Genomic DNA, 16,869 nt, shown 5'->3' with positions numbered 1-16,869 from the left:
GTAAACGTACACGTGACAATTATCATAAATGTATTTTTTATTACGACAAGATGCAAGTAGTGGCCCTTGCATGAATGATGCCTTGGGTAATAATAACAATAATAGTAAATTTTATTTATTATTTACATCTTGAGATGTCAAAGAGGTAAACGACGCCTGGTGCACTCCCACTCACAAACCCACAAACTCACAAACTTACAAAGCCGGCAAAAGCTAACAAGAATACCTGTTGTGGCATAGCAATAATTATTAACATCAAAATAAAATGTTGCTAAACATCAGAGCTTGTTAGTTATTGCTCTGTATTTTTGCTGTAAATAGTTGTGATGGAGATTGTTCAATGGCACAATGACAGGATTTATCCCTCAGGCTGATTTTTGAAAGATTATGAGGCTCATTTGTCTATGTTAATATATTTATTTATTTTAAAATAGAATATCAATGCATCAGTAGGTTGGTTTGTCCTTCAGCAAGGACAAGTCCAGAGAGTTAAGGCATATTTTAAAAAGACGCAACTTTACGCAAAGTCCCATACATGCATAGGGTAAATAAAAAACTAAATCAAGAAATTAAAGATAAAATGGTCACAATAGATGAGGTTTGCAGCAGCAGCCACTTTCTGCTCTACTGCCCATTAACTGGGTGTAGATGAAGTGGACGAGGGTCCAACGAAGAACCTGATTAGTCTTAATCCAAATCTAGAAAACTGCACTATGTGGAAACTGCCTCAGGCATGTCTGGTCAAACGTCCGACGAACAAAGGAGAAGCACAAATTAAGAACATTTACTCTTTTATATTTGAGCAGAAAATTTTTTTTTCTTTTTCAAAATGTTAGTGCAGATACAGTGAATTTGTACATACTTGTTTTGTACATATTCATTTTTTAAAAAGAATTAATTGAATTATGTTAAAAATCTGTGATTTCTACAAGCTGCTCCAGGACGTGAAGCAACTACTGTCCTGGTTGTTATTGTTCTACCTACTTTGCTCAAAAAATTGCAGTACATATTGCCGTACGACATCCTACATGCCTCTACAAAAAAAGTCTTACACCAACATGGATAGCGTTTGTTCAAATACTCCAATTAATTTTGATCAGGCGAGGACGCACATTCAAACACACACAAACACACATTTCTAATTGTATTGTAGCTACATCGTTTCCCCTCAGTAATGGCAGCAATTAAATGGGCTGTATAATTACACTGTCCTCGTTATGTAGTTAATTTCTGTAATTACAATTTGCACCAATCGTATCCTCCCTTTCTGTGTGTCATCTGCTTCTCTCTTTTTTCCCCTTTCAAACACGCAACCCATAAATTAGATTGATACTCATGCACTGCTTTGAAAAGTATGCATTTTCATATGCACATGTGGTGCATTTAAAGCCATGCAAAGCAGCATGTTTGTGTGCTCTAATACATCCAATGTAATTAAAATGACTAAACTGAGTAAATGACCAGCTGACCAAGAGAGAGACTCAAGCCAAAGAAAACATACTCCAAAGGGTTTGCATTCTTTGTTAGCACAATTATCTCTGCTTTATTATTTTAGGAAAAAAACTGTGTAAACTTTCACAATTATGGAAGAAAAATTAACAACTGCTCACTGATAAATTAATTTATTCATCTCATTACCCCCCGCCCCCCCCCAAAAAAAACACTTGCAAATTATTTAATTTCTTTGGTTGGAACCAAGGAGAATTCATCCAAGGTTCAAAGTCTCCACAGGTTGCACATCTGGAAGGTCAGACTGCTGTTTTCATTATTGATTATTGCTCTGCTTATAACTGATTTAATTCTGATGAGAAAGTTCTTACAAGGAACTTAGCAAAAAAAATAAGCAATCAGATCTGATCACAGCAAGTTCACAACAGTCACAAACAAATTAACTAACAGATTTTCACTAATTCAGTATGGTAAGAAAAACGGTAAAAGTCTAGACTCGATTCCAAGCATCTTCTTAGGGGGTCTAGTCAAAACATGCTTAAATGACCGGTACCAGGAAACTTTGACCTCTTCTGTAAACAGAGGAGTCTCCTTCCTAACAGCAAGAGTTGCAGCAACACGATTGCTGGTTGGAGCGTCTCTGGCTTACACACAAGCAAAAGCCACTTTGACCTTTTTACTGCCTTGACTGCAACACATCAACTTTGACTCATCTTTATCCCTACACAAAGAATACATCAAATCTGAAACAAAGGAATATGATTGCATGTTTTGTTCTTGAGTTTGTGTTTTCTGGGCCAGGGGTCTGCAACTCGAACCTTCGTGTGCCTTTCAGTTTTGTTTCCATCAGATTGTCCATCCATCCATCCATGCATCCATTTTCTTTACACCCTTGTCCCTTAGTGGGGTCGGGAGGGTTGCTGGTGCCTATCTCCAGCTAACGATCCGGGCGAGAGGCGGGGTCACCCTGGACAGGTCGCCAGTCTGTCGCAGCTGACAGATTGTCATGCAAACTTTTGAAATGTCACAAAATAGAACAAAAAGGAAAGTGCGAATAAGTCGTCCTTCCATTTACTGGTTAGGAGCGAATCAGCCAGGTTAAGCAAAACATAAATTTCTGTCAGAGGTTGATGATATGGATAGGTGTAATGAACAAGATGCACAAGTTGTAAACTATGACGAATTTAGAAAACACTAAGTGACTTATCACTTGGGGACTTAGAAATTTCTCACAGTTTTTTTTGTCTCTAAGGGGCACAAACCTACCAGTTGATGGTAAAGTTTGCTACGTCAGAACTTAACCGGTATATGTGCTTCCATTTTCCCTTTTGCACATTACCTTTTTATGAAAAAGCCAAAAACCACCTCAAGCAGCCAAGAAAATATTTTTTGCGAAATTGAGGAAGATATTTAAAATTTTGCCAGGACCATCAACTGTTCCTGAAATGCACATAAAATAAATACTGATGGAAACTCAAAGTGTCCTGTAACTTTTCCTGCTCTAAGCATGGATCACAGGGCTGAACTGCAGCATGTCAGCAAGCTTTGCAAAGGTCCTGGTCACCAACCATTCATTTGATTCAGGTGTGTTGGAGACGCATCCAAAAGTTGCTGGATGGTGGCACTTGCTGAACTCATAAATCCTTTCAGTTTCAAAACTTACAACTGTAACACAACTGAGTCTGGGATTAATCTAGGTTTCTTGGTTTCTAACTTACCTTTGCTGCAGTTGTCTCCCTCCAGCAGAGGGCTCCACGGTGGGTCTCCTTGGCTTGCAAAGGTGCGCATGTGTAGATAGCTGATAGTCAGCCGAATGACTGACGCTTTGTCGAGCTGACTCGTGATGGCCCCTGGCAAAGGCAGCATCTTAGCCAGCTCAAAGAACTCAAAGTTCTCCTTCCCCCGTCGAGAACGAGCTGCATTGCGAGATTTCTCTTTACGCAGGTTCTGGAGACTGAGAAACAAACACAAGTGTATTACAAGTAGATTGAGCAAGAGACTAAAGGAAACTTTATGGACAAATAAATGCATCAAGAGAGAAAAAAAAACCCATAAAAATTTATAAACTGATGTTCAAAATCAGAGCAACTAGCGTGGATGTCTCTTTTTGGCCATTTATATGGTTTTCCAACTACATGGTTTGAGTTCTAGATCTGGTAGCATAAGGTTTTTCAACTCGTAGTCCATTATTTAGTATGATAACACTTAGTTTGGTTTCATTGTACACAAAAGCTAATAAGTGTGGTATGCATTTTGTCAGGTTCTCAAAGTCAATAATTTAGAAAACTCCCTTTTTCTGCAAATACAGCTGCAAGTGTTTAGCGATATGTCTACACCATCTGCACACATACTGTAGCGAGACTGAAATTATTACCAATTCTTCTTTGGAAAATAGCCTAAGCTCAGTAGAGTATCTGCAGAGTATCTGTGAACAAGTCTTCCTGCAGAATCCCACTTGGTTTTAGGTCAGGACTTTGGGCAGGCATTCTAACACGCACGTTTGCTTTAATCTGTCGTGTGTCTAGGGTTGTTCTCCAGCAGGAAAATGAACTTCAACCTCAATCTGTTTGACCACTTTCAAAGTCTTTCTTCAAGAATTGTCTTGTATTTAGCTTCCCATTAGCTCTGACTGGCTTCTGTGTCCCTGATGAAGAAAAGCATCTCTCCAGCATAATGCGGCTACAGCAATCTTTCACCAACAGTGTGGGCCGTTCAGACCACTTTATGCTATTGTTTTCATCACATATAGTGCTTTACACTTAATCTGGAGACGTTCAAAACTTCTTCCACCTGTTTGCAGATTCATATAAGGATTATGGGAGTTGTTATTTTTGGATGATGGTCTTAACAGTAGCCTGGTAATGACCTGTGCCCTTGTACTACACTTTGCTTTGTCCAGAGGGTCTGAGAAATGATTGCTTCCTCATGACGTGGATTGTGTAGAGGTGTTAAATTTTACCCAATCACTAATGTTTGCCTGTGACGTAGCTAATGCGCTTGAGGCCAAGAAGCTCACTGTTAATGTAAATTCAATATCAAGTGAACGGTTTTGTTCACTTCTTCCACTGCTATTGCTGAAACTACAGTCGGACTACAGTTCTAAAACAGCGCAGGAAATTGATGTCAAATTGATATAAATTGACAATCAAGCCACAATGATTAGAAAACAAAGAGGTATTGTATGAAATTAACTTTTAGCTCAATGTCATTATGGATCAGATATTGCGATATCAAAACTGGGTTTGTGAAAGCTACGATTTAGCTGATAGACAAAAGGAGGATGAACTTTTACTTTGTCAAAGATTGACTAACATTTGGTGCTGGACGGCTCAGCTGATAGTGTGTGTGCACCATGTTGAGGGGCTGTAGTCCTGGACACGGTTGTCCTGGGTCTGATTCCTGGTCTCAACCCATTAGCTGCATGTCTTACCCTTCTCTCTCTCCTATCTATGAAGTGTTCTATACAAGCCTAAAAAAAGTGAGTCATTTGGTGGAAAGTGATTTGTTTAACTTTGTGAAATAGCTTTTCTTCTAATCTCTGTGCTGCTATTTTTTAGTCAGTCTTTGATTTCTATTCCATTGAAGCTGTGGGTTACCTTGTACAGAATTTATTTTAAACCTAAAAGGCTTTCAGTAACAAAACGTAGCAACAAATGAAAAAGTTTTTTGTTTTTTTTGCAGGATTTCTTTTGTGTGTGTGATGTCTTCCAGTCTGTGTCAGTGTTTATTTAGAGCAGTTGTTTTATGGCACATAATGTGATTAATATGAATCATTCATCAACACTTGTACGATTGTACAGTATTCATTTTAAACCTGAAATAGTTCCCTGCAAAAAGAGTTTTAGCTAACAAAACACATTGGATTTTTTAAAAGGATGTGATGAATCAGATTTTTACAACATTAGCTGTAAAATTTTTTTTGAAAAATCTTCAAAAGTACAAAGACTTTTCCAAATAAACTGTAAAGTAGCATCGGTTTCGGTTTCGTACTGTCACAAGTTTGATGAATGAATGAATCTGTATAACGAATGTCCGCATTTGTACTCATAAAAAAAAAATGAATACATAGTTTTATTGGATCCAGTTGCTGCAGAGAAACAATCACCTGAAGACGAGCCTGATAATTACAAACTCTCCTCTTCTTTTATCCACTCGACCAGAGTCCTAATAATACTATTTGCTCTAAAATCCATATGTGAACCTGTGCACACAATTTCTCCCCTGCCTATCGCTCCTTTCCCTTCCCTCCCTCCGTCTAAAGCCTCTGCTTCTCCCTCATCTGGTCCCGGGCTAGTGAGCTGTAGCTGTGATTGAGGGATCAATAGTGGAGGGAGGGGCAGAGTGACAGAGAGCGGGGGGCTGGGTGGAGGGAGCCGGGGCTCAGGTAGCCTGTCTCTGTGATTGGGTATTGACTCTCCTCAATGGGGCCTGAGTGGTGGAATTATGTTGTCACAGCCACTTCACAATTTGTGTCAGTGCAGCGCTGGAATAAAGTGTTTGTGTGTACACGGGCGTGATATTCTCTCTTGTGTCTATGGGGTTTTTGCGCCGAGATTTCCAGCGTGCGCGTGCAATAAAAGGTGTGTTAAATTCGTGTGTGCAGATATGGTTATATCTTAATCAGGTGGCACAGCTGCTGTATTTCTCCCCCCCCCCAACAAGTGAAATCGGTGCGTCTCCCTGCGAGTGTGTGTGGACTCATGCTGCCAGCCCGTGTAACATCTCATTATTATACTGCCTCGACCCCAGCCACCGAGAACAATCAATACGCACACATTGATTCTGCTTAGTTTTTATATCCGCCTGTAAATGACTGCCCATTAATAATTCCTGCCAAATTTACTTAATCTCCTTTAAGGGGAAGGTGCAGGGGGTCCCGTGTCTGACAGAACTGGCAGGTGAGCACCGGCGCAGGTGAAATGTAGTGCTGAGCAAAACAGACTTACGTCTTCTGTATTGTGTTTCACTGAAGGGGAACTCTTTATCAGGCTGTCAGTATGTGCAAGGGTGTCAACCCATGGATTTCACCTTGTGGAGATTAATTCATGGGCATGCTCCCAGGCTTATATTGGTCTGTGTGTGTGTGTGTGTGTGTGTGTGTGTGTGTGTGTGTGTGTGTGTGTGTGTGTGTGTGTGTGTGTGTGTGTGTGTGTGTGCGTGTGTGTGTGTGTGTTGTGTGTGTGTGTGTGTGTGTGCGTGTGTGTGTGTGTGTGTGTGTGTGTGTGTGTGTGTTAGCATTTCTCATCTTGCAAAGCCCATTTGTCCGACAAATACTTACATTGTGAGGTGCTGGTTTTGGGTTGGGGGTTAGGTTTATGACTCGGGTGCAAATTAAGTTTAGGTGATGTTTAGAGTTAGACATGTACTTGTAATTGTTGGGTTTGGGGCCAGGGCCAGGGTTGGGCTACAGAAATTAATTAAAAATTAGTGGAAGTCAATGCAAAGTCCTTCACTGCAAAAACACAAAATCTCACTGAGTACTTTTGATCCAGTTTCTGGTGGGCAAATATCTTAGGACACTTAAAATAAGACAAAACTAACTTACAAGTAACTTTTCAGCAAAACATAGGAGCTTGATTTTAGTCAATAATTCCTTAATAAAGATGAAAAAGTACTAGTTATGAGTCAGTGGAACATATAACTGTATACTTTTTCATCTATATTAAAAAATATTGACTTAAAGCAAGCTCCCATAAACCTGAAAAGTGACTTCTAAATTAGTTTTGTCTTATTTTAAATGGACAAAGATAACTGCACTAGAAACTAAAACACTTGGTAAGATGTTGTGCTTTTGCAGAGTGAAGATAGAAATATATAGATAGATATACTGTGTTTGTGTGTGTGTGTGTGCGTGCGTGCGTGTGTGTGTGGGTTGGAGGGTCTTACCAGGGTAGTGTAGGAGGTTTGGCGAGAAGTCCTTGAAGGAAATCCCACTCCACACTCACACATTTCCCCTCGCTGACAAACGGCATGCTTGCCATGCTTGCTCCAATACAGCGCCGGGCGCTGCTCCTTAACGAAGGCTGCGGTCGGTTCGGATTGCGACAGACTCAGACCTGGAAATTCACGAGAAACAGGTAAAGTGTAAGAAGTAAATTAACCAAGTGACCTTGGTTCAGTCATCAATATTTGCCATAAAATCCTCATGATCTACTTAAAGTTTATGAGCAGAGAGCACACATTCGAGTTTGAGGATCTGAAATTTATTACGTACTGTAAGCTTTCGTGATTTTGTCTAAAATGCGTTTGATGTTTTTGCATAGTACGAGAAGAACTGACACTTTACTTGGATCTTTTGGCACGTTACTATTAACAAAAACTTACATTTTGTCCTAATTTTTATTGCTGACTCTATAGAAATTCCCCAAATAACAGTTTGACAGACATGGAGGTTGGATTTTTGCACCTACAAGGTGATTCCCAAAGGACTCTTTGCTGGAAACTTGGCATACAGTAGATGGATGAAGTGAAGGGCCAGGTGCATCTCTAAGGTCCTGTCTCAGGTCTTCACTATATTTTTTCCCAGGTATTCCTTAGGGAAATCTCTTTAAAATACAGTTCGTCTGCTGCAGACAGTCTTTTCTAGGCCTGATATTTTTCCCTTTTTCTTTTCTTTTCTTTGGTTATTTTTCCAGGGAGTTAATGCAAGATCTCCCAAGATTCGTCATGTTTGCAGTAATTATTTTAAAGGGGACCTATTATGCAAAATGTTCATTTTTGCATGTTTTTGTACTTTCATTTGGGTCTTTACTGCTTCTCAAAAAGCACCGTGGCTACAACTACATGAAGCGACACATTCTTTATCTACACATGCTTGTGACTTATCTGCTAATAAACACCTCAAGGTTATGGACAGCTGGTCGACAAAACGTATTACAGTTTGTAATAAGATGCACCAATCAATTGATCTGTGATTAGCGATGGGTTTTACTCTCATCAGTTCTAGCTGTTGTTCTGGAAGTGGAATAATAAAATAAACATTTATTTTCCACATTTTCATCAAATGCGGTTGGAAAAGTGCTACGTACTTTATTTGATCTGTGTTTGGATCTTCATGCAGAATGTTCTTGTGTTTTGAATTTCAGAAACATCGAATAAAGGGTATGGTCATATGATGGAAATGGTAGATGGGGCTGATCTTGGAGAAGAAAGAGAGAACGAGAGACAAAAAGAAAGAAGAGAGAGAGAGAAATAAGTGTCACGGTTGTACATTGCATCAACTATTTACGATGTTCCTGTCTATGCTCCAGAAAACTTATCTCTACCCTAGGACGCCATGTTTCCCAACATTATGGTGCGTTCAGGGTAAAGTGTGCTGTTGGTTTTCTGCTACACGTAGCATTTTGCATGTAGGCCAAAACACTCTTATCTGACCAGAGCACCTTCTTCCATGTGTTTGCTGTTTTTCCTGGCTTATGACAAAGTGAAAATTGGACTTATTGTCTTTCTTTCAACAATGGATTTTGTCTTCAACCCTTTTCCAGAGTTTTAATTGTAAAAAAAACTTCGCCAACAAAGCATAATTTTCCTTCCACCTCACATTTACGCACTACTTTTTTGTTGATTTATCAACTCTAAAGTAAAATAGAATATGTATACATTTCCAAAAGGACAAAAGCGTTCGCAAATATGCACAGAATGACCTCACTAAATGCCCCATTCACGGGAAAAAAAGTTTCCAAACTAGTGACTGTGGTTTCAACCAAATATCTCTGCGGACAAAACACATTGTCCACTTCCTCTGTTTGCTGTATTGTGCCAACGTTCAAAACTCCTGTCATAAAATCTGCCAGTTTTCTCCGTGGTCCTCAAACGCCGCTCTGCTCCTCAACAGTTTGCCTCCCCTCTGTGCTGTGTTGACATTTAAAGGGCTGCTGTGGCCCCCAGCACCTCGGTGTCATGCCCTTGGGCCTCACATGCCCCCTCTCTCTCTCACTCTCTGCCTTTCTGTCTCTATCTCCCTCTTCCTTCAGGCTGGCTGGGTCAGCACAATCAGTCAGTAGAGCTTTGCCAGGGCAAAGGAAAATGGATTATGTCTCGAGTTCGAGCATGGCTATGCTGACCTCGGCTAAGAGGGGTCAGCAGAAGCCGGGCAGGTTTGGCAGATATCATTTCGCAAATCTGACCTTAAACAGCCAACATTAAATGCAAGCGAGAAATCTTCTTGGACAGATTTCAAAGGCAGACAAGTCAATAATCAGTTTCACAAAGAAAGAGAGAGATCGGGTCATCTTTTATTGTTTTATTCTGTCTTTAAGCAGCTAAAGGGAAGAGCAGAAAAGTAGGATGTCTATTTCTGACATGATCCGAGGTCAGCCATGTAAAAGCTGGCCTTTGTGGGCACAGATGTTGTATGCATTCGCATAAATATTTAAAACTTCAGCTGTATGACATACAGTAACAGAGCTTAATAATCCACAAAATACAGACAGAAGTTGACTACCTGAGCGAGGTGGTCAGGTTTTTCTGACTTTAGTTTGGTTATTTTACAATGGACTATGGTTGATCGAGCATTTGCTGTGGCTGCTCCTCGTCTATGGAACTCTCTCCCGGACTATTTGAGAGCCCCGCAATTATTGTCCGATTTTAAAACTGGCTTGAAAACCTTTCTTTTTAGACAAGCCTACTCCACCCTTAAGTGACTGTCTTTTTTTTATTGTTTTTGATTGCTGATTTTATTTGTTTTTGGCTGCACCGTGTTGCACTTTGAGATTTTTATTAATGAAAAGTGCGTTATAAATTAAATTGATTATTATTATTATTATTTATTATTATTATTATTATTATTATTATTATTAATGGAGAGAACTGCTGAGTCATTCACAATCAAACCTGGATCTCTATGGCACACGACTACATGTAAGAAAAAAGAAGTGGCAGCGTCTCTCGTGTGAGATAACGGAGAAAGTTCTGGAGTTCACCTGGGTGGCACTTGTTGCTGTGCACTGGCACTCAGCTGGCAGAAACAACAATCTTACACTTTTAGCTCCTTGCAAGAAAGAAAAATTTAGTTGTTTCTGGCTCCACCATCAATCACTCCAACTGGTTAGTGGAGTGATTGTAGGCTGACTGCCACAGCACATAGCGCAACCAATTAACCAGCTAATTGTAGCTAAGTTACTCTGTGAAGAGCAGAATTTCTAAAAGGTAAATTAAGCTGGTCAGTATTCTACATTTTCGCTTTTTTTGTAAATAGTATGAAACTTTTAATTTCACCATCAGCATCCAGAGAAAATCTCATAACGGTTTGTAATTTAAATTTTTTTTTTAGATATTATTTGGCTCTAGTGGCCTTTATTTGATAGTTAATTGACAGGAAAGTGGGTAATGAGAGAAGAAGACATGCAGCAAAGGTCGCCAAGGCCGGGAATCAAACCTGCGACAACTGCATCAAGGACTGAGGTCTCCATATGTGGGTTGTGCTTAACCCTTTTGCCACCACAGCACACACCGTAATTTAAACTTTTACAATTAATCCTAGTTTTGAAAATGATGAAAAAGCTGCAACGTAATCGCAATATTCTTCAGAAATTTTTAAAGTTGAATAATAAATTATTTGTGTTTGTGCTGCTTCTCTTTGAAATTACATTTAATATCTTGTGAAAAAAAAAATTCAATCGTGTCAGTTTCAGAACCGAGGTTTATTAAGGTTTTAAAAAGTTGACTTAAATGCCTTTCAATGAGTTGCCAAACGGAGAGCCAGACCGACCAGATCAAGTTTTCTACAGCTTAGAGTGAGGAAGCTGCTGATGGGTCCTGCCAGTGCTTCACTATTTCCTCGCTTACAAGAAAAACTAAATTTTTCTGTTTGGAAAAAAATGTGACAATGATAAAACAGAGGTAGACATGGTCTGGAAACTAAATCAGTGAAACCAATCACTCCTATTAGAACAACTGTTTCAGCAAACGGACTCCAGACGGGCTAAACGGGCAGATATCTCAATGAATATCACCTTGGTATACTTGCAGAGCTTTAGAAAATAAAATGAAACATTCTGCACAATAAACACTGTAAATTAACTACTCAATTTATTTGGGGTTGATCCTACATTTTAGATTTTTCCTAAGGCATAACAAGTAGTATAAACCAATTCTATTGTACAGAACAATTTCACAACGGCCCGTGTCATGTTGGTACCACTGTTGGATAAACGTGGTTAATTTTCCGGCCTTACATTAAGCTCTTTCTAAAGTATTCCCACTGCCATCATATTCATTCACCTACAGCGAGCCTATATATTTTAATCCCATAAGAGGGACGCCGACAGATCCCTTTCCTTGGGAATCTGGGCAAGTCGACAGGGTCAAGCGGAGGGCAGAGCACCTCTGTAACAACTTCACCTTTGTCACCTTTTCTGCCTCACCTGGATAAATGCTCTTCATGCCAAATTAGGCTGTGTGGGGCTGGATGGAGGGATCAAAAGGAGACACAGACAGGAAACCGTTTTCACAGCCTCACGCTCACACACACGCATACACACGCACGCACACACACACAATACACAGCCAGCCTCCAGCCCATACCTGTGTGTTTATCTCTTAATTGACCCTATCTGTGCTTATCTAATCTGCCCTCCCCATCTTTCTGTCTCAAACTATCTCTGCATCTCTCACTGAGTCTGCCTCTATCTGAGCGGGCACGGGGCCGTAATGGACAGGAGCCTCCACAGTAATTATTCAATCAGCCTCATAACCTTGTCGCAGGTTGGGCGGCCCATTAATGCACTCGCTCAAATGGACCCCGCCACATTGACTGCTAATGCTCGGGCTAGCCGTTGCAGCACAACAGGCTGAATGTAGACATGTCATCCAGCTAGACGGAGTGTGAGACACCCCCAATCCCTCCAATCGAGCCGGGCTGCTTTATTCTGCTGCTGCGCAGCGGGAAACATATAGGACAAGCAAGGTGCGATTCCTGTAAGCACCAGGAGTAAAAAAATATACTGCGTTCACAGCTGTGGAGATCGACTCCCATCAAGTGTGACCGCAGGTGCTCGAAATGTGTTGCGGCTGCGCTATATACTCGTTAGTGTTGCGTATGTGTGTGTATGTGAGGGTGCCTTTGAGACTCCCGCCCTATAAAGTCATGCTCTCTTGGCAATGTGTCAACAGCAACAGAGAGGAGGGCACCGCGAGCGAACGCTCGTTCGCAAGCCACTCTTTGCTGCCCGCTTGGCTCCGGCTCTGTTTATTTTCAGCGGGGACGTTTAATTAGGGCCTCCAGCTGTCAGAGGTTCGTTAGCGCGCCCCTCCTCCTCCCCAAGCTGCCCCTCCCCGTAGGGAGTCAGGAGTTAAGGCAAATGAACACATTTAAGTCAAACAGCACGCCGACAGACAACAGCCCCGCCGCCTTGCCACCAGCTCCCCTAGGTAGGGGCATGGTTGTTTTATGCCTCATCTCCACAACCCCTGGGGCCCAATACAGAGTCTGGCCAAGACTGCGAATGCAGAGGCACAGGAGCTCTCATTGCCCACTAGAGATTACATGCACACTGCAGTCATGCGAAGGTGAAGAGCAGAAACAAGTCTGTGCAAGCCAGTAGTTTGCAGAAAACAACAAGGACTTCGCTTCTGAAGGTTTTTTGTTTCTAATTTTTTGTCAAAATTCTGCAGAATTATTCATAAAAAATATTTTATTCAACTTTTTTTATCCATTTATTGCATGCTGTATAGGTATGGGTGATATGAACTTCAGTTTTCTTTTCAAAACAGTAGGTTATTGTTGATATAGTGGTAAACTTTCCAAAAAAACACATGAGAAATAGTCAATCTTTTCGGCACTGTATAGAGTTAGACCTCAAATGAAAAAAAAAACACAAACACCTGTTTCTTATTTCTGTTTCTTTGCTTTTCTGTATCTCAAAATTAAGAATTTAGATTCTTACTTTCTGGTGAAGTGAAAACAGAAAACAAGTTAGCAGCTGAAGTAATAAGGTCTAGGAGAGGAAAATTGTGTCGTAAATGTCCAGGAATTTATCACTTACTCTCAACAACTGGTAATTATGTTTGGTTTTTATGTCCATTGAGCAGAATATTATATCTGTACGTGAGCAACTTGTTCTATTTTTATTGATTCTAATAGTTATGTGGTAGTTTGTTTCATCTACAAATTTAACAAAAATTTAATAAATAGAACAAATGTTAAAAGTTGTTGCAAATGTTTTTTGCCCAGTACTTCTGTTAGTACTGGGCAATGCGGTTTATATTTTTATGGTTATTTATTGCAGTGATGATAAATTTGTCTTTTTGTCAGTAAAAGTTATAACACCGTTTACATTAAGTGCAGTTGTACTGCTCAGAAGCCCACAATAAATTAGTTTATTGTTTAAAATAAACAGAAACACCTTAATTATCATCACTGCAGCCTGAAGTGACCAGCCTGAAGTGACCCAATTCAGATTTTTTGGCAATTAAGATTTTTTTGCCGGGGCCGTTCACACTGCCAGTAAATGCGATGCGTTCTGCAGTGTGAACGGGCAAACGACCTGAAAGTGTCCCGCATGCGCATTGGAGGGCGCAATAACGTCAGCGTTCTAAGTGTGCTGCCAACCGCCATAAAAAGAAGAAGTGCTCAGCGTTTGCGGCTTAGCCTGTGAACCAGGACGTCTCAGAAGTCATTGGAGTTCTCCCAGTGTGACCAGCAGACTGAAGTCCTGCCTGTGACCAGTGTTCCCAGTATAATAAATAAATGTTTTATTCTTTCACTTTTTGTTTATTTTTAAATATCTCAATCTGAAGTATTAGTGTAATAATGTAGCTTTTGTAATGAAATAAAAATTATTTTCTCTATTAGAATTATTTTCAGTCTTTGCTGTCAATAGCAGAGTTGCCATACTGTAATAAATATTTATTCTCTGGAAAAAAGTAAGAAAAATATGTAGTTTAATGTTTGACAATGATTGATTTATAAATCAAAAGTCATTTCTCAATACCGTATAAAAATAAATACAGGAAAATTATTTGTTTCTTGTCTTGAAATGTGAAAAGTACATTAAATTATGGAATTATGTAAATATATTCTTTAATAAAACACTAAAAGTGTGTCTGTTCATCAATTTCAATATAAAAATGATCAGAATCATTTCTATCAAATAAAACATTGTGTTCTTTATTCAGAAATGCCCCAAAACAATTAAGTAATCACATCAAAGGTTGGAAACGCTCTCTTTAGTAATTTCTTTGATTGCCATTTACTTGTATTAGCTTACTGGCATATATTCCACATTCAATATGGCCGACCCGCTCCATGAGGGGTCTACGTATTAATGTCTATTGTTTGCGGAAATAAACATGGAGTCTAGCGATGGAGCTTAGCTTACATATTTGAAGTTGTTGTCCGGCCAGAGCAGCATATTAACAACTTAATCCTCATATAGTCCGTCATGGTTGTTGTTTTTCTTCCCGCTTGCGCGTATCAGGACACAGAATAGTGAGATTTGTTGAGAATCAGTGACGTTCAGTTCGGATGAACGCGACCTGAACGTTAAGTCGCATTTGAATCGGATACGTGTCGGATATGGGTCACATTCGAAAAAGAATCTGACCTGTGCTGTTCACACTGCCATGAAAAGATCGGATACAGGTCGCATTACCTCAAAAAAATCAGAATTGGGTCACTTCAGGCTGCAGTGTGAACTTAGTGTTCTCCTAGTGCCAGCAGTAGATTAAGTTCTTTAAATAGGAAAAAATGACGATGAAAACCATACTTACAGTTTTGGGGTTTTGCAAACAACATCAATCCCAGTTTAATCAATGTGAATATTGATGTTTCCCTGAAACTTTACTTATTAAAATGAGGTATGTTGTTTGTTTTGTTCTTTTTAAGGCTGTTTTATGCGATGCTGAGCACCTTTGAATTGGCTCCATTTCACCAAATGCGTAACACTGCAGTTGCAATTCCAGGTAGTCATCCACAAATTTTATAAAAATTATTCATATTGCTTTCATGTCAACATTTATTTCTAAGGCAGATTTAAAACAATGGTTGACCAAAGTGAAGCATAAACTACAAAATAGCCAGAAATTCACAAAAATAACAAGACAACCATGAAAAGTTGCACAATAAGTAAACATGAAGCTGCATTTTAAGAGTCTCAAAAAAACTCTTAAAATGTGTAAAATTTGTAACATATTGTTCAAATCCTGAACCCTAATTCCTTCAACTTTTCACTTTTTTTTCTATTTCTGCACCAGCATAAATAAGTTAAAAAAAATTGCATTGTTCAAATTCTCATCATTATAGAAACATTTCACTGCTAAGGATCTGCAGACAGCTCTCCCCTCGTTCTCTGCAGACCATTCCTCTTTAATTACATCAAACGTAAAAGGTAGAAAAAAACGGCACATGCATGCAACAGCAGTGTGAGATATTCCTTTGAATAATTTCTTATCAAATACAGAGCGCTCAATATCATGGAAGATGTTGAAAACATGGTTGGCTGTAACATGAGCAGAATATTTGATGTACTTAGTTTTCTATCTTTGCCTTTCATGTTGTTGAGTGCTTGTAAATGAGTGTCTGGAGCGTCCGGGGAGATGAAGTTTGGTATTCTGGTTGGAGGGCTTGAAAACTACTTATCATGCATTACGGCCGCGGTTGGACCTGAGGATTTGGAAGTCAAAACACTTTTTAATGTACAATTTTTCAGCCGCTGATCAATCGACAGCTGCTGGACATGAAGATCTACCCCCCCCCTCCACCTTCCCTCCCGCGATTCCGACTCGCTCGGCATTCCGCTTCCGTAGTGAAGCTACGGCTGCTCTTGACCTTGACAGTTCTGGTTGATTCCCAACCCAAGGTTCTCTTAAACTCTCAGGGGCCCTGGCGTCCGCCACCCCCTCCCCAGAAGAACGTCTCGCACTCGCATCATCTACAATCCACATCCCCGCCCCACACCATCCTTTGCACTCAACCCGCCCCCCCCTTTTTTTTGCTCCTCCGCGGCCCTTGCTTGGGTCATTAATTATCTAATGGAATCAATACGCCGTTAGATTTGACCAGCGTGACCCCGCCCGCCCCCAGGTATCTCTGCAGTGATGAGCAAAGGAGGAGCTGCTCTGGGCTGGGTGTGAAGGAATGATGATAACAGCCAGCACAGGGAGCAGCATCCCTAAAACTGAAGGAGCGCAAAATAAAGAGATCAGCAAATAAATAAATGATTAAAGAGGGATAGAGGGGTGGACGGAGAGCACACAGGGGACGGGGGAAGCATAAGCACAAAAAAGAAACACAGGAAAGGAAACGATGAACAGATGAGGACGCTGGCAAATAAGAAGAGAGAAGGAGATTTGCTAATGTTCACCTTCTGTAATCAATATCTAGTCCCGCCTCTTCTTTTATTACGGAGAGCTTTGATGTGCGTGCTTTGATGTCCGCTCCTCGCAGGCGTGCGGCAACACAGAATGTCATAATTATCGTCC

General features: G+C 40.2%; 1 protein-coding gene across 6 annotated transcripts in view; it reads right to left on the bottom strand.

Annotated features, from left to right (window-relative positions):
* npas1 (neuronal PAS domain protein 1) overlaps positions 1-16,869 on the bottom strand; it is a 93,418-nt gene that overhangs the window by 37,880 nt on the left and 38,669 nt on the right. For 5 of the 6 annotated variants that reach the window (XM_008425730.3, XM_008425732.3, XM_017308353.2 and 2 more), the window contains 2 exons: positions 7,336-7,505; positions 3,168-3,403 (listed from right to left, as the gene is read on the bottom strand). In XM_008425730.3, the coding sequence (XP_008423952.1) occupies positions 3,168-3,403; positions 7,336-7,430 (331 nt within the window). In that variant the 5' untranslated portion in view covers positions 7,431-7,505. Of the gene's footprint in view, positions 1-3,167; positions 3,404-7,335; positions 7,506-8,477; positions 8,579-16,869 lie in introns of those variants that run through there. The other variant, XM_017308352.2, reaches the window with a different exon arrangement.

The sequence above is a fragment of the Poecilia reticulata genome, chromosome 13, assembly GCF_904066995.2.
Source record: "Poecilia reticulata chromosome 13, P_reticulata-male-v2, whole genome shotgun sequence".
Taxonomy (NCBI): domain Eukaryota; kingdom Metazoa; phylum Chordata; class Actinopteri; order Cyprinodontiformes; family Poeciliidae; genus Poecilia; species Poecilia reticulata.
Note: the sequence above shows the minus strand (reverse complement) of the source record. Positions and strands in the feature narration are given on the sequence as shown.